This window comes from Cyprinodon tularosa, unplaced genomic scaffold, assembly GCF_016077235.1.
Source record: "Cyprinodon tularosa strain WSP-4 unplaced genomic scaffold, ASM1607723v1 ctg236, whole genome shotgun sequence".
Classification (NCBI taxonomy): domain Eukaryota; kingdom Metazoa; phylum Chordata; class Actinopteri; order Cyprinodontiformes; family Cyprinodontidae; genus Cyprinodon; species Cyprinodon tularosa.
In genome coordinates this window covers 49,985-75,430 of record NW_024038883.1, presented here as the reverse complement: position 1 = coordinate 75,430, position 25,446 = coordinate 49,985, and the positions used below count along the sequence as shown (strand labels likewise).

The 25,446-nt window shown below is 39.9% G+C and overlaps 1 protein-coding gene across 1 annotated transcript; it reads right to left on the bottom strand.

Annotated features, from left to right (window-relative positions):
* Positions 1-8,008: 8,008 nt before the first annotated feature.
* On the bottom strand, positions 8,009-21,439 carry fech (ferrochelatase). The gene is made up of 11 exons (XM_038287147.1): positions 21,221-21,439; positions 18,577-18,667; positions 17,905-18,024; positions 17,667-17,815; positions 15,479-15,613; positions 15,259-15,365; positions 15,083-15,181; positions 12,984-13,091; positions 12,696-12,860; positions 11,120-11,179; positions 8,009-8,681 (listed from the first exon to the last, which is right to left on the bottom strand). Exons 1-11 carry the CDS (start codon positions 21,255-21,257, stop codon positions 8,544-8,546), a joined length of 1,209 nt encoding a protein of 402 aa, XP_038143075.1. The 5' UTR covers positions 21,258-21,439; the 3' UTR covers positions 8,009-8,543.
* Positions 21,440-25,446: the final 4,007 nt, after the last annotated feature.

The window sequence follows — 25,446 nt, the reverse complement described above, 5'->3', positions numbered from 1 at the left end:
CAGCACAAAATCGCCAAATATCCAAGGTCCCACCTGGTTTTTAGACGTAGGTAGCAGGTAGATCGCATCAGAGCGTCGGGTCGCAGTGTGAGATCAAACATCGTGAGCTGGGAACTTTTGAACTTTGCGGTTTTCGTCATAGTCTGAGCTGGAGCTGCAAGCAACGATTGAAAAAATCGTACAGTGAATGTCCGGCTTTAGGATCTGGAAGGAAGTCCAACGTTTGACGTTCTTCTGTTCCCTAACACCTTTTGGACTGATTTTGTCATCTTTGTCTCTCACTTTCCTTATTTTAAAATAACCTCCACACTTTGCCTTTTCCTCCTCTGTGATTTTATTTTTCCAATTTCTCTTGTACCTGCCTCCCTGCTCCACTGCTCTGTCCTTTTCTTTGGAGAAATCAATGCTTATTCTCTCTATAGGAGGTCAGAGGGTTGCAGGTGCTGCTATCCTGGCTTTTCAATTACCAGCAGCCTGCAGTTACCCAAACACACAGACACTTTTCATCCCACAACCCCCCTTCTTGTACTCCCTGAGCTGACAGTCCACAGCCGCAGAATAAAGATTTCAAAATAAAAGAAGGGTTAGGATGTTGGAAAAAGAGAAAAGAGGAGGAACAGCAGAAGGCAGACTGGATCAGAGAGATATCGGGACACAAAGGTGAGACTCCGGAAATGGTTTGAGTCACCCTTCAGTGCAGCCGGTGAGCAGAGCCACAGATGCTGCATCACTTGGTGTTAGCATACATCCAGGTCAGAGGTCACCATCACCTAATTTACTGGCAATAGATGAAACACCCAGAGGGATGTTTATGGACTCCAGAACACAGCAGAGGAGCAGATGCACAGTGAAGCAAACAAGATTCCATTAAGTCTAGAAAAAATCTGGAATTGGATTTCAATGTTTTCCAGGTCTGGATGAGTCTGGAAAAGGAAAATAAAAGTGTGAGAATAACTCATTTTCCCAGACGGTTGTCCTAATCCTGTCCTTGCTGTTCCAACAATAAACCACATCAGGTCAAACTAAGCTGCTAACAGAGGCGGACATCTGTGGTTCAGAAAAAAACTGACTTTGAAAAAAAAAATATTCTAGACACCCTGTCTACTTTTAAGGCTAGGCTTAAAACTTGCCTTTTTGATAAAGCTTCTAGTTAGAGTGGCTCAGGTTATCCTGAGCTATCTCTATAGTTCTGCTGCTATAGGCTTAGACTGCTGGAGGACATAGGGACCCCTTTTTCATCATTCTGCTTCATTCTATCTCTATTCTCCCACTCTGCAGAATCTGTTAGTTCAATCTCTAACGTTCTGCTCTCTCTGCTTTTTCTCATAGTAGCTTCATCTGGTCTGTTCCTGTTTGGCTGTGACTCCATCCTGGAGAGAAATATCAGCTGTGCTGCTGCCATCAACACCTTTGTTTCTAGATGTTGGAGCTTGGCCTGTTTTCCAGTGTAGTCCTGTTTCTCTGACTGTGACTAACTGGATGTGCTCTCTTCATCCTCTGACATGGGAGCTGGCTCGGAGCTCGTCTGCCTGGCTGTGTGTTTCCTGGACGGGGCCGCCTGTGGAGCTGGTTGACAGTTGCCTTTTGTATCTATGCTTCTTTTTCTATGTCTGCTTCTGTCTCCTTGAACCCCAGTGGGCCACAGCAGATGGCCGCTCACACTGAGCCTGGTTCTGCTGGAGGTTTCTTCCTGTTCAAAGGGAGTTTTTCCTCTCCACTGTCGCTACAAGCATGCTTAGTGTGAGGGATTGCTGAAGAGTCAATGAGTCGATGCAATCAGCTGGTTTTCCTAAAGGCCTGGTTATCCTCCCCCAGCAGTGTGTTACAGATATTTCTGCCCAATATTACAGCGTGGTCTGCGCTACGTTATTCCACGCCACAACGCCAGAGGGCCAATCAGGAAGTAGCTGTGGGTCTAGATACGGCCGAGGAGGTGAGGAAGTGGGGGAACATTTGTGCGACAACAGAGAAAAATATCGGGGATCCAGGTGGAAAAAGGGTCCCAGCGTTCTCGCACACCTCGCTCTGCTAGCTGCTCCATCTTCACCAGTCGTTTTCCATAATGGCGGTCAGACAAACAAAACAAGCCGGTAAGGAACCAAACAGGAAATACGCATAGAGTAGAGCGCCCTAGATTTGACCAATCAGAGGCCTCCTGTCTGCGGTCACCTACAATTTGGGAGAGGAGCAGCAGAGTGTCTGCAGAAGGGGGCGGGGCATGTCTGCGTTAACTGCAACACACACGCAGACCACCTGGTTTCTGAGCATAAATCAGCCCTAACCCCTAAATCCCTCCTTCACTATATAGAGCGAGGACTTTATAGTGAACTATATAGTGAACTTTATAGTGAACTCAGGTAACGGACCGTTCAGACAGATGATCACTGCTTTTTGCTCCGTTGGTCACATAACTCCTCCTCCTACTGCGCGGAGCTTCCTCCATCTTTGTTATTAGTCACCGCTGTGACTGCAAATCCCATAATGCTTTAACAGGGGAGCTCTCCACGCAAAGCATTCTGGGATATATCTGCCTCTTCTGAGGCCTTTCTCTTCTCTTTCACTTCGTAGACAATTTTTCTCTTCCGACCCTCGGCCATTTTCAAAGAACCGCAGTGAGAAAGGTGAGCTTCAATGACCGTCTGAAACCGTAGCTCACCACAGATATATGCATGAAAGTGCGCAGAAAAAGCTAGCTAACGGGACGAACACGTAGGACGACCTTAAACATATCACCAGAATGATTGACAGTTAGGAGGACCACTGATTGACACGATCCACCCAGAAATAAAAGATCGTCCTCTATGCCTTTAATATATCAGGGCAGGTGGCCGTTTCATGGCATTAACTTGAACTTAAATTTTTGCCATCAAAATATATACATATTTTTGATGATTTTCAAAGTATTTCAATGGGTGAACCATAAATGTTCGATGTTTGCAGATTAGCTGCAAATGAAGATAAAGTTCCGTTTAACATTTAGATCCAAATAGTTTAGGGTTGGAAATGAAAGCAGAAAAGTGACCATCAGAGATTTAATCTTTAGATGTTTAAATGATTGCAGGAAAGTGGATGGTTTAAAAAAAATCAACTCAAGACAGAAATAAGAAGCGAAGATGAAAGAAATAGATCAGTGGAAAGATGGAGGAGGAGAGTAACGGTTAAACGACTAACTGAGGAGAGGAGCTGGATTAGGAGTAAATTAATTGGAGGAAAAGGAATGAAATCATCTGGTGGAAAGATGGAGGAGCAGGAGGAGAGAGAGAGAGAGAGATGGGGAGAAACCGTGACAAAAATGAACAGGAGATGAAGAGATATGAGGGAGAGGAGAAAAGAGAACAAAAATGAAATGAAGGATTGTTGCTGGGTCAGATGATGGGGGGGTGGGGGGGTGCTGGGGGAGGGGGGATGTGACCGCCCTCGGGGGTTATTGGGTCGTGGACAGCCAATCTCTCTCAGCTTAATCAACAGCAGCAGAGGTGATTGCAACACCGCAGGGGACTGCTAGGAAAAAGGAGTGTGGGGGGGGGGGGGGTAGCCAAAGATTGGGGAAAAAAAGAAAAATGGGCGTGAGGACAGAAAGAGATGAGCAGCAGGAAAAATGAAAGATTGAGGAAAATAAAGGAGAGAAAATGGAAGAAAAAGAGAAAAAATGAGGAAAGAGGAGAGACAGAAAAACCAGAGATGGAGAGAAAATGAAAGAGAACAAAGATGGAGGAACATCTGATTACAAAAGGAGAGAAGGGACAAAAATAAAGACAAAACCTCGATTATTTCAGAGAATAAAGATTATTAAACTGAAATTAAAGAAAATACAAGAAAAAACAAACTGAGAAAACAGGAATAACAGAATTATTAAGGACATAATTATTGAAATGATTTGGTTTTAAAACACAAAATCCAAAGAGATACACAGTTTATTAAAGAATAAGAAGTATTAGAAATTAAAATTCTAGTTTAATTCCACATCAGAAGAATAAAGAGGTTAAACAGATCTGATCCTGTTTGTTCATGTGTTTAATCAGGGATCCAGAAAAGCTTCTGAACAAACAAAGATCTGGTTCAACTCATCAGGGGAGCATTTAGGAAATATGGGGCCCAAGGCAAAGACGGGCAAGGGGCCCTCTGAATGGAGAAGACATAAAACAGACCCATTATACAGATAGAAACATTTCAATAGGGGATTTATGGGATCCCCTAATGGGATTTACCATTTGGCAATACTAGGCAGTTGCCTAAGACCCCAAGTTCCTGTATGTTTAATACATTAAACCAGGGGTCTTGAACGTTTTCCAGGCTAAGGACCCCCAAACTGATGACAAGATGGAGCGGGGACCACTAATTTTATATATTGTATGAAATAGTGTTATATCAAACTGGTCCTATAGTCACTCTATTACAGATGGAGTAATGTAATGAAAGTAATCCCTTCCTGGGATTATTAAAGTATTTCTGCTTCCTGGTTGATGGGACAGGTGTTGTGAATGAAACGGTGCCCAGCTTGAAAGAGCTCCTGTGTGTCGCTGAATGTGAGCATTGATTATTGAAAGACATCTTCTGCCTCCATTTATCTGTTTACTGCAGTCTGTTCAATTCATGTTAATGTGGATTTAAAGACATTTCAATTCAGGAGGGAATATATAAAAAAAAAAGAATCCACCAAAAGTTTCGCGACCCCCATGCAGTACCTCTGTGGACCCCCTAGGGGTCACGGACCCCCTGTTGAAGACCTCTGCATTAAACTATTCCTTATTTGTGCACATTAATGATGTTTTTGATAAAAATCCTTTCATTAAAATGCCATCAGAACGCTGATAATATAAAGTGTGTCTCAGCCCCCCCTTCAGTGTCCACCATATTGGATCAGTCCATTTGCTGCACATGTTCAGAAAGGTCCAAACAGACAGCAGCAAACCATTTGAAAACAAACCATGCAAAGAGCAGTGTTGCCAACTTAGCGCTTTAGTCGCTATATTTAGCCACTTTTCAGACCCCTCTAGCACTTTGATTTCTAAAAAGCTCCTAGCGCCAAATCTAGAGACTTTTTTCTGCTACTGGAGACTTTGGAGACAACATCTAAAAGCAGCGAACTCTGCTCTCCAGAGCGAGTAGATTGGTAACCCCGCCTCCTGCTCTCCTCTATCTTGTCTGCTGTCATGATTCATGCAGCTATTATTTCATCCAAATGAAAAATGGAGAACAGATAAGCAGATCATGGCTTGTCTACAGTGAAAAGAAGGACTGGGTTATTTACTTTGGCCTTTTTGGAAACACAGGAAGGAGCAATCAGCTAAGTGAGCTTAGTGCTTGGAAAAAATCTTTAATTCCTTTAGAGACAGCATGAAAAGTCAGCTGAGTACAAAACATAGAGAGGAAAACAAGAAGAAAAGGGACAAGAAGAGAGGGACACAACCTAGAACAGAGAATGGATGTCTATTCTATTAACATTTCTCTATCTGGAGAATGGGGCTGTTTAATGTGTTGTCTTCTCAGTTCAAAGGGCCCCCTGCCTGTCTCTGCCCAAGGCCCCAAATTTCCTAAATCCACCCCTGGAGTCAGCAACATGCTGAGAACAACCATAAATAAAACAAACTTTGCAGAAGCATCATTGGATAAACTTTTCCATGAACAGATTTTATTTGGAAGGAAGACTGATCAAGACGGGTAAATGCAGGAATTATAGCATGTCCTCAAATTCATACAGCACCAATTAGAATGAAACACCGCACATGTTAGCAGATACTGTACATTTACATCACTTTGGAGACATGGTTTATGTACAATGGAACACAGAAATAAATAATAGTGAAAAAAAAGACTAATTCACACATTTTTGCTTTATGTGGAGCATCAATTCTTTGTTTTCAGCTGTGACATCGTGTTAAATTATTAAACCTTTCTTCATACAAAGATGAGTTTTTTTTGACCTGGACATCAGAGTGTTTCAGCAGGTTTAAACTTTCAGGTGGAAAAGTAGTTTTAAGCATAGAGCTAATCATTCATGTTATAATAACATGAACATTATTTGACCAATTTAGCATCACAGCACTAATCAAAATTTAGAAAACGCTCCTTTGGATGGATAAAAGTCACGTATGGAAAAAAAAACACATTCAAAACACAAAGATCTTTGCTAACATCCGAATAAAACAACTTTTATACGTCAAAATATTAGAAAAATAAGAGATGGCCAAAGACGCATCCTTTCTAATCCAGTGGAAGAACAAAAGCAGGAAACTGTGCGTGTAAATTCGATAGGCATCGATGACGCCATCAGCGGCTAGAATTCGCATTCATGGGGATTTATCATAAACAGAAAATTAGAAAAGCTGTTAGCTATCAGCGTCTTCATGTAGAAATAAAGATCAGATAAAGGGGGAAAACATCAAAGTGTTGAAAGCTAATTATTAGTATGAGAATTAAAATGAGCTTTATGCATATTTACCATAAATACTTTATTACTAAACCTAGTTAGCAGTTATCAGGCTAGGTTTTTTAAACTTGCTAACTGTTAATGCTTTTATTGTATCCATTTTTCCAATAACAGCCCACATTTGATTAACTTCTAAGTTAGCTTACCACTAGCTTAACGGTGTTAGCTTAAAGCTAATAAATGTAGCTTCCAGAAATGTAAATCGTGTTAGCGGGTGTAACTGTTGTTCAAGAGTTTTTAGTTAGTAACCGAAACAATTGTTTATTTTACAGAGAATCAAACTCTTATGCTTTCTTGATGCTAGCTAAAACCTCCCTGTTAGCTTCTGGTTAGCCAGGTCTCCCTGCACATTAAAACATTTTAGTTAACTGCGTTTTAACCACACTTCCCACCCCCCAAAACATTGACTTTTTAATGTTAGTCTTAAATACGTGAATCTTTTAGTTAGCTTGCTGCCAAATAAAGCTTTACTGTAAACGACGACTATTAGCTTAGTCTACAAATATTTCAGGTTAGCGAAACCTATTTAGCTTGCGGGCTGTCTGCTAAATCTTTGCTGCCAATTATTGTTTAGGTATTTTCAATAGCGTAGACTCTGCTGAAACATGATCTAGGGGAGTTTTCAGATATATTTTGCCATTTAGGCATAATTTCCACACAGATTCCGCATTTTGGGAGACAGAAAAATATAATTTCTTGAAAAGCATGTCTAAAAGTGGAATGGCTTTAAAACACAGAATGAGTTGTTGGTTTAATATGTTAAATCCAGTGTTTTTTAAAGTCATTCCACCGTCACAAGTACAGACCAATGAAAATAACTCTCTTAATTTAACTCATCCCTTTGGGGAGCAGTCATGGGGGCTAAATATGTTAGCTTGTAGCATGCTAAGTTTTATAAGCAAAACTTTTCCAGTTTGTTCTTCTAATCTAAAGATTTGAGACTCGATAAAACAATTGAACCAGTTTCTATTTATCTGCAGCACTGATCAGTTTGAATAGAATGGCTGGACGCCGCCGCGCCTTCGAGCGCCTGGTGACCAACTGTTTTAATAGAAAGTGGCTTATTTTTGAAAAGGATGAGCCTATTTTGTGTTTTATCTCTCAGTCTTTAAGCTAACGGCAGGAACCTGTAACGTCCTGATGGTGGGCTGGATTTATTTCTTTTTTTCTATTCATCTGGTGCAGCAGAGTATTTGGTTTTCTTCTATTTTGAGAATAAAGTTGTAAAATTACGAGAATAAAGTCATAACATTACTAGAATAAAGTAATAAATTTATGAGAATAAATTCGCAACGAGAATAGTGGTAACGTTACGAGAATAATGTAATTTTAGATGCAGGTCCAGCAGCAACTGCTATTAGACTGCTGAATGTTATGTAAAATAGGTTATTTTATTGTATTTTATTATTAAAAACAAAAAAAACTGAAATGTTAGAACTGTAAATATACAGTCATGTTTATATGACTGTTTTTATGTTTTTTTTTTTTTTTACCGTTTCCAAGGCAGCACTTCAAAAAAACAAACAATAAATTTTTCTAGAGAGCTGTTCTTACTTGTGTATACAAAATAAATCTAAGTCATTTTACGACTTTATTTGCGTAATTTTACGACTTTATTCTCGTAATAAAAAAAAAAACAAAATTCTAGCCTGGCCCTAATACCGCGTTGTAATCTGGTGCATAACAGACATGCCAAAAGAAACAAACAAAACAAAAAACACTATAAGCCCTTCCATGTATCAGAATCAGGGATTTGTTGGCGGTTTTTGAGCTTTAGACAATCATAGTGACATCATGCCTACATGATGAAATTAGCTTATCGGTAATGCTAACTAGCACACTGAGAAAGGCTTCACAGTAGAGGCCTTTGTTGATGGATGGAACAGATGAATTTTTCTGGATGTAGGAATCAGAAACTTAAAATTAAATGAAACAAAGAAATTAAAAAGTGTCGTAATCAATTATTTTATCTAGACAGACTTGGATCAAAGGGAATCTGAATAAACGAAGGTGGAGCTGCCGTCCAGCCGCTACTGCTAGCGGAACGGTGCTCGTTGAGAAGAGGCTCCTAGCGTCTCCAGTTTGCTCCTTTCAGGGCGCCAAAAAAATGCCTTCATGACAGTTTCTGGCTGGCGAAGAAGGCCTTGGTTTCTCCACAGGTGGGGTTGGTGCACAGCGGGCAGCGAAGCGTCAGCTGGCGGGAACACGGCTCGTTGGACTTCAGGTGGGACTGGACCAGATCTGCCAGAGCCTGGACACAAGCAAACGTTTCTCCTGATGAGTCGGACTATTTCTGGTGGAAGCCTGAAGGTTTTCTTATTGAAAATAATTGTTTTGCAATCAGTGTTGCTGTGTTTAAATCTACACTCCTGTAATGCTTTTGCTTAATTTTTATCATGCAATTGGAAGAAGAGGAAAAGCTTGGCCCTCCGGTGTCAGCAGCACATATCAGCCTGATGGTCTGAATAGTCGGTCTTTAACCCCTTGGAGCCTGAATTGTATTACATGTACATACAATAAAACATTATTCCCTTCAATGAGACACCAAATTAAAATAGGTAATGTTACTAAATAAATAGAAATGGAGATTAAGTATATTTTGTAACAACAGTTATAACCACATAATAACATACAGCGTTAGTAGCACTGGGGTGATGCAATGATGCTATGGTGGCTGTTTGCCTACACTGCAAAAATGTTCTGAAAAAAAGTAAAAATGTCCTAAAATAAGTGTATTTACCCTTAATATGAGTAGGAAAATAAAATGATCTGCCAATGGAATGAGTATTTTTAACCTTAAAATAAGATAATTAGATATTATGCACTTATAATAACAGACTACAGTTGTTTTAGTCTAATTTTAAATGTACATTGTCTTATTCCGATGGCAAAGTGTCTCACTTACCTGCTCAATTCAAGAAAAAATGCTCTTATTTTAAGAAAAATTGACTTGCTTTACATTTTTTTCAGTGTAATAAAAGCGGTTTGTTGCTTATTAGCAACATTAGGCATCAAAGCGTTAAAAAGCAGAGCGATAAAAGTTGCATTAAGGCCGTAAAAGGTTTTGAAATGTTTTAGAAAACACATTTTACAGCTGTGGAGCTTTTTTAATCCACCAAACTGAAATCAGGTCGTTTTCTTCCAGAGTCTGTGGGAAATAAAAACCCTGTGCAGAAGTGGAAGGGTTCAGGATGTCTGGGACGGTTAAATCTGGCCAACGCTGCGATCAGGAGGAGGGTTTATAAAAACAGGAGCCCGTCGTCCGTCGGGTCTCGCTGTGCAGAACCTGATGGACGCATTTTTCTTGATTTTCCAGCAGCAGCAGCTCAGGAGGAAAGCAAAGGAAACCATCCTTCAGTAACTACCAACGGGCAGCGGGTCGGAGCAGCCAGCCAGCCGGGCCGTTCAGTTCTACTGGAGTCAGCTTGAAAGGTTCCATCGATCTGAAGCGTTTCTTTAATAAAGGCTGAGTGCTGCAGCCGGACGGGCCGCCTGACGGGCCGGCGGCGCACCCAGGAAACAAACGCCGTTCATCCAAAAACTTCTTCCAGGTCAAATATTTTCTCTAACTGGTTTATCTAATAAAAATAAACAAGCTGTTCCTTTGCAGCAGCTACAGAAGGAACTCAGGTTATCAGCTAAACCTCAATAAAAAAAAACAAAAAAACTCAAACTATACAGACTCCTTACATTCAGACTAACCTCCACAACAAGCAGAGGTCACAGAAGGTCGTTGATAAGGAATTTGACTCAGACGCCTGAAAAATCACATCAGTGGAAAGTTAAGTGGAAGGAAAACTGACTAAACTGAAGCTTTCAGCTCGTCTGTCGCTCGACCGAACTCCATATATTCTCCATGAGGTTCTGGTCGACCCGATTCCCTGCCTAATCCGACACAAACAGAACATCGATTAAAAAATTTCTTTTTTTTTTATTTTGTTTTTTTCAGATTGAAATTCAATTATTCAATTATTTTCAAATAGTTTTTTCCAGACCGTCTCAATCCAAACGCTCAAAATGACTTATAAAAAAAAAAAAAAAAAAAAAAGATCTGGAAAATGAAATAAAAAAAAAAAAAAAATTTGAAAAAAAAATTTGAAAAATATAAAATTCATATAGAAAATGTGAAAAAAACTTTAAAAGTATGAAAAATTTACTTGACCAAAAAAACAAAAAAAAAAGTCTAAGAAACAGCAAAGTTTCTCTTAAATCGTTTTTTTGATCGTTAATTTTAGTAATGTAATTTTTTTTCCCATTTACAAACCATTTTCTTTGCGGTCATCAATAATGGCACTAACCTCCCTCCATAGCCCCGCAGGGTGGGATCCTCTGATGGTTTCTGGATGTTTGCCTCCAACATGGCTGCTCTCACACTCTGTTGCTTTCTGCTAAACTTTTTCCTTCCACTGAACTTTCCTGTAATTTGCTCAGACACCTTTCAGACGATCCCTCTGTGTGAAAATCAATTATAAGCAGGAGCTTCACCTCAGGTCTTTAACGAGCCTCTTGGTTCATTAAAGAAGAGGACAGGAAAACGTCCTCCTTGTCTCTGATCCGTCATCAGTTTCTCTAATGGTCAGTTTCTCTAAAAGCTCTGCTCTGGTTTCTGTCTGACGTTTCGAGGTTTTCTGATTCCTTCGGCTTCACGTTCGTTTCCTTCTGACAGCGTTGAAATGTTGGAGGACAAACCTTCATGAAGAGAGGATTCCCATTCAGCGACTCTGCTCTCCGGATGTTCTCCACGCCGCACTGCAGGAGAAAACAAACATGTTAAGGTCGGATCCACTGGAACTGGAAGCTCGGTTCTTCTGCTGCGACTTCATGTCTGGAAACGCTGCTGCAGATTCAGTCATCCAGGTCAGAGTCTCCAAGTTTCTCTTCCATCCAGGAATCTTTTTCAATTCAAAATGTCAGAAATGGATCCGAGTTCAGGTTCAAAACAAAAACCAGGCTTAGTTGGGCTACTGGATAAAGCCTGGAACTCAACACTATTCCTGCAGTGAAGCCACCGGCCGCCATATTGGTACTCCCTAGTTAGACCGGTCCCAATGTAAACAATCTGTGCGCTGCAGCATCAAACAATGATTTTGTCATTTTCAGGGGGACTTAAGGCGTTTAAAATAAAGGTAAATTCATCACTTTGACACAGACTGGCTGTTTCAAAGCATCAGTAGATTAACTTTAACTTAGAATAAAAAAATAGATGTCACATTGCAAAGTTTTTATAACATATTAAACAAGCCATCTCAATAAAAATTAATGTGTTAATGGAGCAGAATAATACAGATGAGCCAAAAGTGCTAAACTGATGATGTAAATGTAATAAATGCTTATTGATGACATTGTTATGGTAATTATATCTAACATCTCTGATAGTGCATGCTGTGTATATATATATATATATATATATATATATATATATATATATATATATATATATATATATATATATATACACACTTCTTTTCAATATAACCTGCAATATATATCACAGCTCATTACTTTTTCAAATGAGAAACAAACCAAACTCCACTTAATAAAGAATTCCTACATTGACATTTCAGTGAATTACTTTCTATTTCCTCTACTTTCTATTATTAGACCCAATATTAATGTGTTCCAGTCAGTCTGAGATAGACTAAAGTTAGTCTGCAGACTAAACTATAGGATCCATCGGCTATAGATGGATTTATTGCTTAGTTCATCCACTGACTGGGAAATGACCTGAGGAACGTCTTCCTGCAGACAGAAAACTGCTGGTTTTAGCAGTTAAATGCTGAACAGGGAGGCATTTTGACTGCATGTCTCTGTGGGAGTGGGGAGTACCAATATGGCCGACTGTGTTTTCACTGTTTTTGTGCCATCAGCAATGCAGTGATTCCTATGGGCATGCTGAGCTGACAGAACAGGAACGTTACGCTCAGCTTTCTGCATCCAGGAGATGTTGACCCGTAAATGGAGCGGGTCGGACCTTCTGACCCAACATGTGGAAATCTGTTCCACAATCATGAGCTCAGAGCGAATACCGAATTTCTCAGGTTGGTTCTGATTTCACAGAGAAAACTGAAAATCCTGAAGAAATAATTTCTCGTTTGTTCCAAAAACCCAGAACCTGCTGGAGCAGCGAGTCTCAGGTGGAAACCTGGACTGCAGGCTGCAGCTGTGGTTCTGAGTGAGCAGAACCCAACGCCTCTCTGGGTCAAAGTTCCTGTCAGGTCCCCCCCCCGTGCGTTCAGGTGCTTTTATTTTCCAGGTCAGAACTCACCTCCTCGGCCAACACCTGGGCGTACTCGATGTCCAGCTCGTGCAGCGTCTCTATGTGGTCCGACGTGAAGGCGATGGGAACCAGCAGGATGTTCTTCTTTCCTCGCTCGCTCAGACCTTTGATCACCTCGTCCGTCTGCGGGCCGAGCCACGCCATGGGTCCCACCTGAACACCCAACACAGGAGGAGATGAAGGCGTCCTACTGGCTTAGTGCTTCTGTCAGCGTTTGGCGCCATCTTGTGGGGAACGACTAATAGAGCAGCTCTGAGAAGCAATCAGGTCACCCACCCTGGACTGCCACACCAGTCTGTAGGGGTTACAGTGTCCCAGTCGCTCCATGACCCTCTGCACTGTGGCGCCCACTTCCTGGGGATACGGATCGCCTCGGTTCACCACCTGCAGGAGAAGAGCAGCGGCGACAGGATTCATGGAGGGAGATCCAGACGGAACAACCCAGAAAGCAACGGGGACCGACAGAACCGCCCTCCTTCTAGAACCTACAGTTCCTTCTAGAACTTTTTAAACAAACTACTTCCTCCAAACTTTCATCATACTTTCCTAGAAGACCAGAAGTACTTTAGTAGTTTAACACCAGGACTCTGATCGTACTAGAACTCCCTCTGGCTGTCAGGGTGACATTTCCCCCCAATGGAACGCATGAATAGTGATGATGTCATCCACTGAAACATTGTTGTGTGAGATATAAACTTATCGTGGATATGTAAACCTTAAAACAAGTCTAATATATAATTTTAAAGGTTTTTTTTTAAAAAGGTTTTACTACACAGGTTCAAAGTTTGTAATTAATTATCCCTGAACATTTCCCGCTCCCCACCTTTTCACATTTATGACTAACATTTTTTAGAGCGGCGCTGAAGCTCCCGGCGCCGTTTAATTTGCCTCACTAAAGCTGCTCCACTGCGGCGGAGAGGCTGGTGGTCGCCACCAAACCGTTTTACCAGTTCAAGGATAAAATCTCTGCGTGAGACGGTGGCGTTCAAACAGCTCCTGAACAAAACCGAGGCGTTTCTAGCCGCCGTGTCCAGAAAATCACCTTCGCTTTTACAGAATCCTTTCTAATCATCGGATCCGACACATCCAGGCCGACCTGGTTTTGGGACCGGCTGAGGTGGGGGCGGTGCTATCCAAACCTTGAACAAAAGTTTCACCATTGTCTGATGGGTCACTGATACGTCTTTCTGTGGGTGGGCGATCATCCTCAGACTCCTTAGATAGAGTTTTCCTTAGATAGAAATAAAGTGAATAGAATAGAACTGGGCTCCATCGGGTCCATTAGGTTCTATTCTAACCCTCCAGGTTAGCTTCCCGGCAGCTTCGTCTCTAATTACAGCAAACTTTTTCCAGACTTTGTCAGAAGTTTTTCTAAAACTTTAGGGAAGTAACTAAAGCTTCAACTAAAAAAAAAAAAAAATCCACTTTATTTCAGCAGAACCATTTCCTGAAGCTGAAAGCGATCTTTTCTAGAACTATACTTACTTTTTTTTTTATAAAGGCTACATTTTAGCTTTCCAGGAAACTTTTCCAGGACCTGCAGTCATTAAAGTAGGGATGCAGGATATTGGGATTTTGGCCGATATCCGATACGCCGATATTTAAAAACTCATGTAGCCGATAACCGATATCGATACCGATGTTAAAGCTGGACAAAAATAAGTAGTCATTGAAAATAGCAGTTTTGTTATCCATTTCTGACACTTTGAAAAATAATATACTAAAATATATTTTCATATGCTGATATCAAATAGATTTTTAAAAACGCGGTATCGATCTATTTTACTTTCAAAATCTGGTGAAATTTCATCGTTCTGTTACAAACTCTCGTGATTTTTAACAAATTCTTGTGAGATTTTGTTAGTAAAATAGATCGATACCGCGTCAATATATCAACATATAAAAATATGGCAACATTTGGTGAATTTTCGGGGGATTTCGTAGCATAACGATGACATATAGCAATATTTCATTAGTAAAGAGATTGATATGGTGTTTTTAAATGGCAATATATCAGCATATGAAGATATTGGGATATTTTAATGGATCAATATTTTTTCCCTCGTCTTTAGAAGTTTTTAAGTCTGTAAAAAAGAAGTTTTTGAGGAAGAAGAAGAAGTAGTATTTTTATTTTTTTTTTAGACTTTAGAAACTCAGAAGCTGATCAAATATCGGGTTAAATATCGGTGGGGGGGCCGATGTCCGATATTCAGTTTTAAGGCCGATACCGATAGGGGGCCGATTATATCCTGCATCCCTATATTAAACCGTTATATGCCAGGTCAGAACCAGAACCTCTTTTAAAGCAAAGTTCTTATTAGCGACCGGATGGCGAGCGGTACCAGAGAGCGGACCTGCAGGGCGCCGATACTTACCGCCATGGGCAGCGAATGAGCCGAGAACAGGATGACCACATCGTCTCTCTTATCTTCAGGAAACTTCAGCAGCTCGTTCCTGATGTGTTCTGTAAAACACTGAAGGGAACAATCGGACCGTTATTCTGATCTGATCTCATCTTCTCATTTTTATGAACTCATGAGAACTTCCTAACCTCCACCAGCAGGGGGTGTGTGGGCCAGCGGTCGATGACGCTCCAACGCATCTTCGGCCGGTCCCCTCTGTTTCTATAGTAACGGTAGATGGCGTTCAGACTGCTTCCTGTGGAGGAGAAAAGCAGTTAAAGGCTCCACGCTGCGGTTTAATCGTTGCTCAAAGGTAAAACGAGGATGAGGAGGAGTTTCTGAGGCGATCTTCATCCCTGAAGCAGCGACCTGTGGTGGAGCAGCTGTACTGGGGGTACTGGGTGAACGCCACGGCCCGCTCCACCCCGTCCTTCTCCATCTCCTCGATGGCCTCCTCCGTCAGCGGGTTCACGTACCGGAAGCCGATGTAGAACTTATGAGGAGCTGAGGAAAGACCAGAACGGGTCAGAACCGGTTCCCAGCTGATCGGCATCATTCTGAAGCGGATCATCGTCCGGATCGGAGCAGAATCCTCCTGAACCCACCAGAGATCTGTTATAGCGAACAGACTCCTCACTCACCAACATTCATTAAGATTTTCCCAGCAGCCAGAAAAGCTCGTCTCATTTTAACTACTTTCCTTGATTAGTTTGGAATTACCTGCAGTGGTAAATATGGCCACATGGTGGCACTGTTTGTATTGGGAGAGGCTGTAATAACCTACGACTGGTTAGATTAGAAAAGAATTAAAACAACATTTATCTGCTATAATTTTTTTCTCCTTTGACTAAATTATTTCCTTTGGTTGTTTTTCTGATATTCTAACATTTAATCTTGTTTGTTCCTGATGTCTCCTTTCATTTGCAGAGAGCGGGCAGGTTGGTGTTTCTTCTTATTGCATTAACTTTCATTTTTGCCATCAAAATATCCATATATTTATTATTTTATTTTATTTATTTGGGCGTGCTTTGGTGCGAACGGTGTATATCCAATCCAATCCACTTTATTTATAAAGCACAATTAACAACAGAATAAGTTGGAGGCTTTGGTCCTTGACGCGGCTGACCCGGGTTCGAATCCAGCCTGCGGTCCTTTCCCACATGCCCCCCCCCCCCCCCCCCCCCCCCTTCTCTCATTCCCTCTTTCCAAAAACTCAAAAAAATAACAATAAATAAATACATTTTTGTTCCTCCAAAGGTAATAAGGCCTTGTCCTGGATTCTAATAACACTCTTGGCTTGAAATGTGGTTTTTTTCAAAGTATTAAAAGTTCATCTGGTTGATAAATCCTAGAAAATAAAATTATATTCAATCTCAATAAGGACAGATTTAAAAAAAAAAGTCACATCAAACCTCGTTTTCAAAGCAGTTTTAGTTTTTTTCTCGTTACCCATTTATACGGCAAGTTAGTGTTTTTGATCCCTTACAAATGGAGCCCCCCCCCCCCCTGTCCCTCAGTGAGTTCTAGAAGCACTAGATCTATATCCAGCCATTCAGCAAAGATCCTGCTACATGGCTGCACATCTGATTTTGGCATTTGACCAATTAGATGATTACCTACTGGAAACTAGGGTTGTCACGATACTAAACTTTTCAACTTGATACCGATACTAAGGAAAATATTCGATACACGATACCATTTTTCGATACCACAAAGATAAAAACTTCAAATTTCAACAGAAATATTTTGATTAATAATTAAAATACAATAAATAAATAAATACAATAAACAATAAGAACAACATTTTGAGGTTGTTTGCTGTGCATAGTATTAATCAAGCTTGATAAAAAACGTACAAAATTAAAATTAAGTGTAACTGTATCGATATTTTTGAAAATGAGTATTGTATCTGGATACAACGTTTCAGTATCGATACTTTTTAAAATATTGATACTTTTGACAACCCTACTGGAAACTAAGTTGAGGGAAAAAAAAGAAAAAAGGTTAAAAAGAATTTGAAACGTTAAAAAGTTAATAAGCCTCGTTAACAATTATATTTAGATTTATAAACTTAAAAATGTCAGTTCCAGTTTCAGCATTAATGCTTCTAAGGTTTTATTGGACCAAATATTGTGTTTCTTTTGCTCTCAGAGTGTTTTTCATGTATTTCTTATAGAAACACTTTTATTTTTCTTAATATATTCAGGCAAGTTGTTGTTTCTAGTTATTGAATTGACATTAATTTTACCATCAAAATATCGATTTTTTTATATTACAAAGATAATAAAGTATTTCCTGGATTCCAATAAAAATATTGGCTTGAAATTGAGATTTTTAAGGTATTTCACAGAGCGTTCTATAAAAGGTTAAACTCTGACCGCCTGGTTCTGCTCAGCAGGACTGGAAACGTTCTAGAAGCTTCTGCTGTCGGTTATCTGTGGTTCAGTCGGGCTGAGCTCTCAGGCGCTAACGGTGAGGAGCGGCCCAGGGTGTGAGCAGACACTCCTCCATTATCAGCGTTATCTGCCTGCAGCCTGTGGTGGGGGGGGGCTCTGACCTGTGTCTGGGCTGGCCTCGTCCAGCAGCTTCACCATGCCCTCCCCCTGCATGGAGGTCCAGCGTCTGATGGGAGAGCCTCCTCCGATCTTACTGTACTGCTCCTGGATCTTCGGGGTTCGCCGCTTGGCGATGAACGGGCCCAGCTTACTGCGGAGCAAAGAACATGGCCGCCGTTACTCCCGATCACGCCGAAGACCCGGCCTGCAGGAAGGGGAACCTGGGGGGGGGGGGCTCACTTCTGAACGGGGAGCTTCATCAGATCCGTGTCCATGAAGAGCCGCAGCAGGAAGTCGTGAACGTCCTCCAGCTTCTCCGGTCCGCCCATGTTCAGCATCAGGATTCCTGTTTTAGGTTTCCTGCAGAAACAGAAGAAGATGGACGATTCTGCAGGGATTTCAACCTTCAACCCATCGGCTCCTCCATCCAGCTTCTTCCTGCTGCCTTCGTGTGGTTAAAATGATCCTCTTATAAAATAGAAACGATCGACTTATTGAGTCCTTTAGTTTTAGCAGAGAAACATGTTGGATTCAAAGATCATCCTGAGCTGCTTTGGCAGGAAAGATAAAACTTCCTGGTTCATCTGCTACAGGAAGAGGAGGAAGCATCAAACGCATCGACTGACTGATAAAATCAAACCTTAAAAGTTTAAAATGTTGATAAAGCTTCATGAATACTTCTGTCCCAGCATTGTTTAAGCTTTAGACAGAACAGGTTTAAAGGTCAAAGTTGACCTCATCCCTGAAACTCGGGCTTCATAGAATCTTCCCAGTGGAAAGAACGACATGAGTGGGAGTTTACGTGCATGTTTCATGTGGGCCTTTGCCGTTTCCCATGGTTACGACGCCACACGAAGGCAGCATAGTTCCCCTTCCTGTTCCCATGCAGGCGGCTGAAGGTGCGTCTGATACCTGTTCTCCTGAGACTCCGGAGCTGCATTCTGGGCTAAAGCTGCAGCCGTGGATCTCCTCCTCACAGTCAGACCCACGCTGCTCCTGGCAACTGAAACGGAGCAGGAAGGAGAATAAAAACTGGGATCTGAACTGAGAAACTGGAAAACAAACTGATTATAAAGTCGGGATCTAAACCTGTTAGAAGCACCGGAATAAAAACCACATTCAAAGGTTTTAAAACGGCTCAGAAATGAACGATTTTACAACAACATAACTAAATTCTACAATTAAGAACAACCTGACAAATATTAGCTTTATTATTATTATTATTATTATAGAGACGAAACAACCAATCAGATTAATCAATTATTGATATAATCAACCAATATAGTAATTGATTAATCATTAACTGCTAACATTTTGCATTTAAGATAAAAACTTTCATCTGTCAATCTCCTCCATCCAGAATATATATATACACACACACACACACACACAGACACATACTCTTTCTGCTATGCATAGCGAGGACCAAGGGTTGATTTCCTTTCATATTCAGTCATTTTCCACCCATTTAGCAAATAGCTTGTGAGGTCCGGCAAAATGTCCTCACTTTGCAACAACTGGTCCTCAATTTGAATGTGAAATTAGAAAAATGGTCCTCACTCTGATGGCTAGACAGGTACACACACACACCCATATATATTAGCCTTTAACTGACAGAGCGACATGCTCATATATATATATATATATATATTTTGCATTTAAGATAAAAAAAAATAAACTTTTCCCCCTGTCAATAAGCCACTCGGGGTCCCTGAACAAGACCCTTAAATCCCCACTGCTCCCCAAGGCGATGGGTTAAATGCAGAGAGGGAATTTCTCTAATGTGAGATCAATAGAGTTCAGTTATTATTATTATCATTATTATTATATGCTCTATAATCCAGAATTCCTCCTGTGGGAAAGTTTTATTTTCACCTCATTTAATTTCATTAAAAAAATCTTGAAGGAACCTTTTGCTTTCCGATTAATTAATTAATTGAAGAAATTAATCACCCGGATTAATTAATCAAGTTTATTTGTATAGCCCTTTACAATAATACCCAAAGTGCTTTACAACAAAGCCATAAAACAATACATAACACATATAAAACATACAGATACAATTAAAAGTGCTGTAGTGCTGCAGGACATTAAAAGAGGTGCATAGAAAGGAGCGCACAGAAGGAGGACATCTAAGAGACAGTATTATGGTCAGAATTAAATGCTAATTTAAAAAAGTGGATTTTAAGCTTTTTTAAAAAAAAAGGCTGAGGTCAGTAGTGGTGCGGATGTCAGGGGGTCGTTTGTTCCACAGTCTGGGAGCAGCGACGGCAAAAGAACCATCGCCCCACTGAGTCTTGATCTAGAGACCTCTAGCAGAAGCTGACCTGAGGAGCATAAAGCTCTGCCACAATGGCGGAAAGTTAAAATCTCAGACAAGTAAGAGGAGGCAAAGCCATCGATTTGTAAAATAATACTTAGTGTCAGCCCTGTAATCAACCTGTCAGGTTTTTTTGCTGTAAAGTTTGAGCAAAAGCATTTTTTATATGAAAATATTTCCTTTATAATATATAGAAATGCGTCTTTTCTATTTATTTGATGAGAAAAAGTGAAAACAAAACGGTTTGAAAAGGTTTTCAGAGCCTAAACTTTAAGCTGGTGAAGATTCTCAGTCATCCAGTTCCAGTTGGTTTCTTTCCAGTCATTCAAAAGAGTAAAAAAAAAAAAAAAAAAAAAAAAAACATATAGAATTGAAAAAGCTTCCTGGATGAAAAGGGAAGAGTCAGAATTTTCATAAGTCAGAATTGTGTATTAAACTGAAATAATATTTTTTTTAAAATCTGTTAACTTTTTTCCCCCCAGTGGCCCTAATCCTCTTCCGTAGAATCCAGTGGATTATTCTTTGTTTTATAAACTTTTTTTAGAAGCTCATCTTTAAGGACCCTTAAAGCTGCAGTTCATTGTTCGGCCGCCGGGGGGCACTCGAAGGTTACGCAAGGTAAAAAGTGTAGTTTTGTAACAACGTGAAACATGTTAGCTGTTTACTTAGTTTCCCGCCGTGAGAACACAGTCCCGTGGCGCGTCCACGGAGCAGCTTACTGTGGCTAAATGCGGGAGGACATCTTTATGTAACGCAGACATTAAACTCAAACACAGTTAGTCTGGAAACTTCATCAAGGCGGAGGAAATAACCGGAAACAGTTTCTGTCCGAGGAGAGAGCGGCGGCTTTAAACGTCGCCGTTGGACCAGTTTAAACACAACAAGTGATCTAGAATGAGAGCACAGATTAATATTGACTCTTTAAAATGTTAAATAACGAGCAGCGGGTTTATTAATGTGTCGCTAACGCAGAAAGAGACGCTTAAATGTTAAAGATAATGTGTTACTCTGAAATCCTTCCGGCAGGAAATAGTTTCACCTCCTGTTAGCTTGATGCTTTCACATGTAACGCCAATGTCAGGGAAAAACAGCAGCTAGCTAAATTAAAACAACAATAATCACAGATATTTCATCATGTCATCATATTAAACCACAGATAGTAAAATATTTCCGAACACAGACTGGCCTTGGTTCTGATCAAACCGGGTTTTTGGTTCCGAACACTCAGAGACTCACAGTGAAAGAAGCGACCGGCGCTGCCTAAAGCGGCCATCCCCGCTTCACGTCCCGTTTCCCTGATTAAAAGCCCCTCGGGTGACTTCACGCCTTCACTGTCAGCTCCCACGCGTGTCCACAGCCCACTGGAGCGGTTTATCGCAGGTCAGCGCTGGTTGAAAGCCGGATTCCTTCAGCTGTCCCGGCTGAAGGCACGAACTTCCGGCAAGTTAAACGCCACAACCACCAGACTTCCGGTTAGAGACCGAGAAAATAAAAGCGTTTTGTAGCGTAACAATAATTATTTTAGCTTCTGATTTATTTCTTGATTGTGTTCGATTTTATTGATTATAATTGTTATAATTATCATTATAATTTATAATAATAATTATTAAATATTTATCTGACCGAGAAAATGCAAACAAACATGGTGACAAAACAAATCACTGAAGTGCTGCATGTATGAAACCAATTCTCGCTGTTGAACTCTTGGTTTAACTTTTTTTTTATCAAAAAAGATTTACATATTATATTACTTTCATTCACTGTTAAACTAGCATATCTGACACAGTTGCTGCTTATTTGTAGTTTAGTTCTAATTTTGCACAGTTTCTACCTTATTCAGTTTAATAACCTGCTGCTGTCATTTTGCACATCTCTGATGTTGCTGCTATTTTCAAATATCCATTACTGTAAAAATGTCCATAGCTGGATATTTGTTATTTATTCTCCAAGTGCACAGTTATATACTGCTAAAACACTTCACCATACAGTATTTCATTGTTTATCTTTTAACTCTTGGCTATTATTTTATTCTAATACATTTTTCTAAGCTCCATATTTGTGCAACCATTTTTTTCCTATAATCTTTTTGCTGCTGTAAAAACCAGAATTTCCCCATTTTGGGACAATAAAGGCATATTCTATTCCAATCTATTCTATTTAGAGCCCAAAAAGGCCATATGTCCAAATCCGGACAGGTATATATATATATATATATATATATATATATATATATATATATATATATATATATATATATATATATATATATATATATATATATATATATAAAAAAATTCAATCAACAGATCAAATTTTGTTGGAGAAAGTAATTATTATCTGTGATGTTCTGCAGCTTTTATCCTTCTGTTGTAGCAACAAACGCTGAAACACATAGAATCTATTAGACTAAACTTGTAATAATAACCATTACAACAAAAATAAGAAAAAATAAGTATTAAATAAAACCTGATTTAAAAGGTGGAGTAGTTTAACGTAAAATCAGAAGGTTTGCTTCTTGGGGAAACTGTTAGATTTCTGGTGGGACCCTCAGGTCCTCAGCTTTGGTTATTATCAGTAATGGAAAAGTGTCATGCTTTTAATGTGAATTTCAGTGTTTAGTCATTTCCGGTTAAATGTTTTTTTTTTGGGCTTGTTGTAGTTGCGTCAGATGTACGTTTACCTCCGTTACTCTAACCACGCCCATCCTGCTGGGCACGCCCATCTGAGAGAATTTGACGCAAGAAGGTTTTTAAAAAGTTTTTACAAAGATCAGGATTAAAACTTTTAAGTTCTGTTTTCCTGATGGAATCCCTGCTTTTATTTTGAAACAGAATCTAACAAGATCACGTTAAGTTTGGATTTTCTCAAAGACCCAGGAGTACTAAAGTTATATGATAGATGTTTATATCATAAAAAATGACACCAATACAAACGGAAGTTTGTAAAATAGAACAGAAAATAAAAGTCTTCTGTACTAATAATTTGGAAAATCTAATCTGTATAGTTAGGGCAATAATTAAAATGTTTCCTGAGTTTTCTGTTCAGCTCTGCTGCGATAATCTAGTTTAACTCATTTGTTCCTCCAGTGCTGCTGAAGGAGTTTCTCTAATGTTCCAACAGGTAAAAGTTTGGATTTAACTGAATGTTTCTGTTGTCCTAAAGGGCCTTCGTATGGGAGCCCGTTTCCGCCAAATTAAATAAAAAAAATGCCCCCCAAAAAAGTCATAATTATGAGATACAAAGTCATATTTTCGACTTTCATAGTCATAGTTATGAGACTATTTGGTATTTTTTTTACTTTCATGTTGCGGAAACGGGCTTCCATACATTTTTCTTCAGAAGGAAGCTGTTTTTAATGCATTTGCTGGAATTGCCCACATTTCTTTCTTCTTTTCAGTCTCTTCCTCTTCAGGTTGAGGCTTAAAGAGAACAAAAATAAACCCAAGAAGGAAGTTCTCTCATGAGACCCTGTTTCTGCTCAGCAGGACTTTCAAGAACCTGTTTCCTTAATCAGCTTTCAGTGCAACAGCAGCATCTAGTGGCCGTTAGAGGAACTGCAGCTGACCGTTTGGCCCAACGGCACAGGAAACTTCAACACTGATGTTATCATTCAGAAGAAAACCTCATTCTTTCCCTCCCAGAATGGTTTTTTTGTTTGTTGCTTTTTTAAAACTCAAATATAATATTTAAAGCAGAGAAGTCCAGATGGATTATTTTGAGTCCTACAGAGACGTTTTAATTCTGGTCTGCCTCAGGAAACCGCCTGCCTCAAACACACGGCAAATGTCTTTAGAGCAACTATTTCTGACAAGTTAATTTCTAACAGGAATGTTGAAAAAAAAAAAACACCAATTATTCTACATCAACGTCTTCTGTTGGATAATCTTCAGGAAAGAAATTTAAAAAGTTTAATTTATTAGGAGAAACGTGATCCCAACCAGCCAGGGATGAAAATGACTCCTTCAACCTAACTTTTTCACATCAGTTTCAGCAGCTAAATCTGGGCCTGATCACCACCAGACCTGCAGAATCATGACTTGATCTAAACAGAACCTCCATGACATCATGAAGTAGGCTAACTCTGATTCAACACAGTCTATTTCTATAGCACCAATTCACAACAAATCATCTAAAGGTCCTTTTCTAGAGACAATACGAGCAGATCATTTAATCAGATTGGTTCAAAGTTTTCTAAGGAAAACCATCTGATTGCATAAAAGATCTGAAAACATAAGAACACATGAGACACAAACTAACTCATGCCTCCCATTCTATAAGTAGAATTTTCAATTCAGTTTATTTCTATAGCGCCGATTCACATCATGTCATCTCAAGGCACTTGACTCCTCGACCCTTCAGCAATCCCTCACACTAAGTATGCCTGTTTTTGAAAATGTGCTTCTTCCACCTTAGTGGGTAATTAATAGGGGGACACCGTTTGATGGTTTCTGGCTGATGACAGATCTTTAAACATCCTGACATGCTGATTCTGACCTTTGAACAATTATAAATTAAGTTTTACTGAAGAACAAAATGCTTTGATATTAAATGAAGAGTCTAACAGGGATTTTGGGATGTTTGCAGAGACACATAAGGACTCGTACTCGTCGCCTTTTGTTTATCAGGCACCGGGTCTGGGGGGGGAATCGGTCTCAGCAGAGACTCCTGGACTCATCCTCCACCTCCTCTGGGGACCGAGGGGTGGATTCTGCTCCATTATTGTTGCAAAGAACATTTTTTAATAAATGGGAATAAAATAAAATGTTGTTTATACTCTTCACTCATTTCTTAGAAGGCTACTTTTCACTTTGACTTAAGCAGAAACACGTTGAAGACTTGCTACTATTGAGAACCCAGCTGCTGTTTTAGCCGCTGTTGTCGCCCCCTGGTGGAAAAACACCCTCAGCGCAGAGCTGACCTCCAGGACCTCTTTGAAGATGACGTAGCATAAACCCTTTATGCAAGAGCTTCATGAAACTTGCAGCTTCTGGCCTGGTCTGGATTTATCTGCTTGTTGTTTTAACTGTTTCTGTTCTATCAATCAGCTCATCGTTTTAAACATCTTTAAACCCATTCATTCTTCTATAAAGAGTCTTTTGAAAGTAACAGGCTCTTCTAAATGAATCATGAGATAAGTTTTCTGGGAAAACAGCATCAATTATTCATCAGATTAATACCGGATGTTTTCATCTTTCTGATATGAGCGTTTCAGTCTCAAACAGCCGATCAGCCTCGTTAGATTTTATCAACTATGCAGCAAATTAAATAGACACCTTAGGATTAAATAGACACCTTAGGACACGGCGAGCCGTTAGTAACCCCCCCAGCAGATTAGAAGAGGAAACCACAGTGACAGTGGGAACTTGGTAATCTGCTGGCCATCGGTTTGCAGGAGTTACAGTCACTAAAGAGGCCTCATGAATTCATTATTATTAAAGTTTATTCAGTTAGAAAACTTCAAC

Coding starts and splice junctions, on each gene's coding strand:
- fech (XM_038287147.1), bottom strand. CDS start 21,257: ATGGCCGCTTTAGGCAGCGCCGGTCGCTTCTTTCACT. Junction 18,025..18,576: donor CCGGAGTCTCAGGAGAACAG/GTATCAGACGCA, acceptor CTGTTTCTGCAG/GAAACCTAAAACAGGAATCC. Junction 15,614..17,666: donor CGAGGCCAGCCCAGACACAG/GTCAGAGCCCCC, acceptor GTCTTTCCTCAG/CTCCTCATAAGTTCTACATC.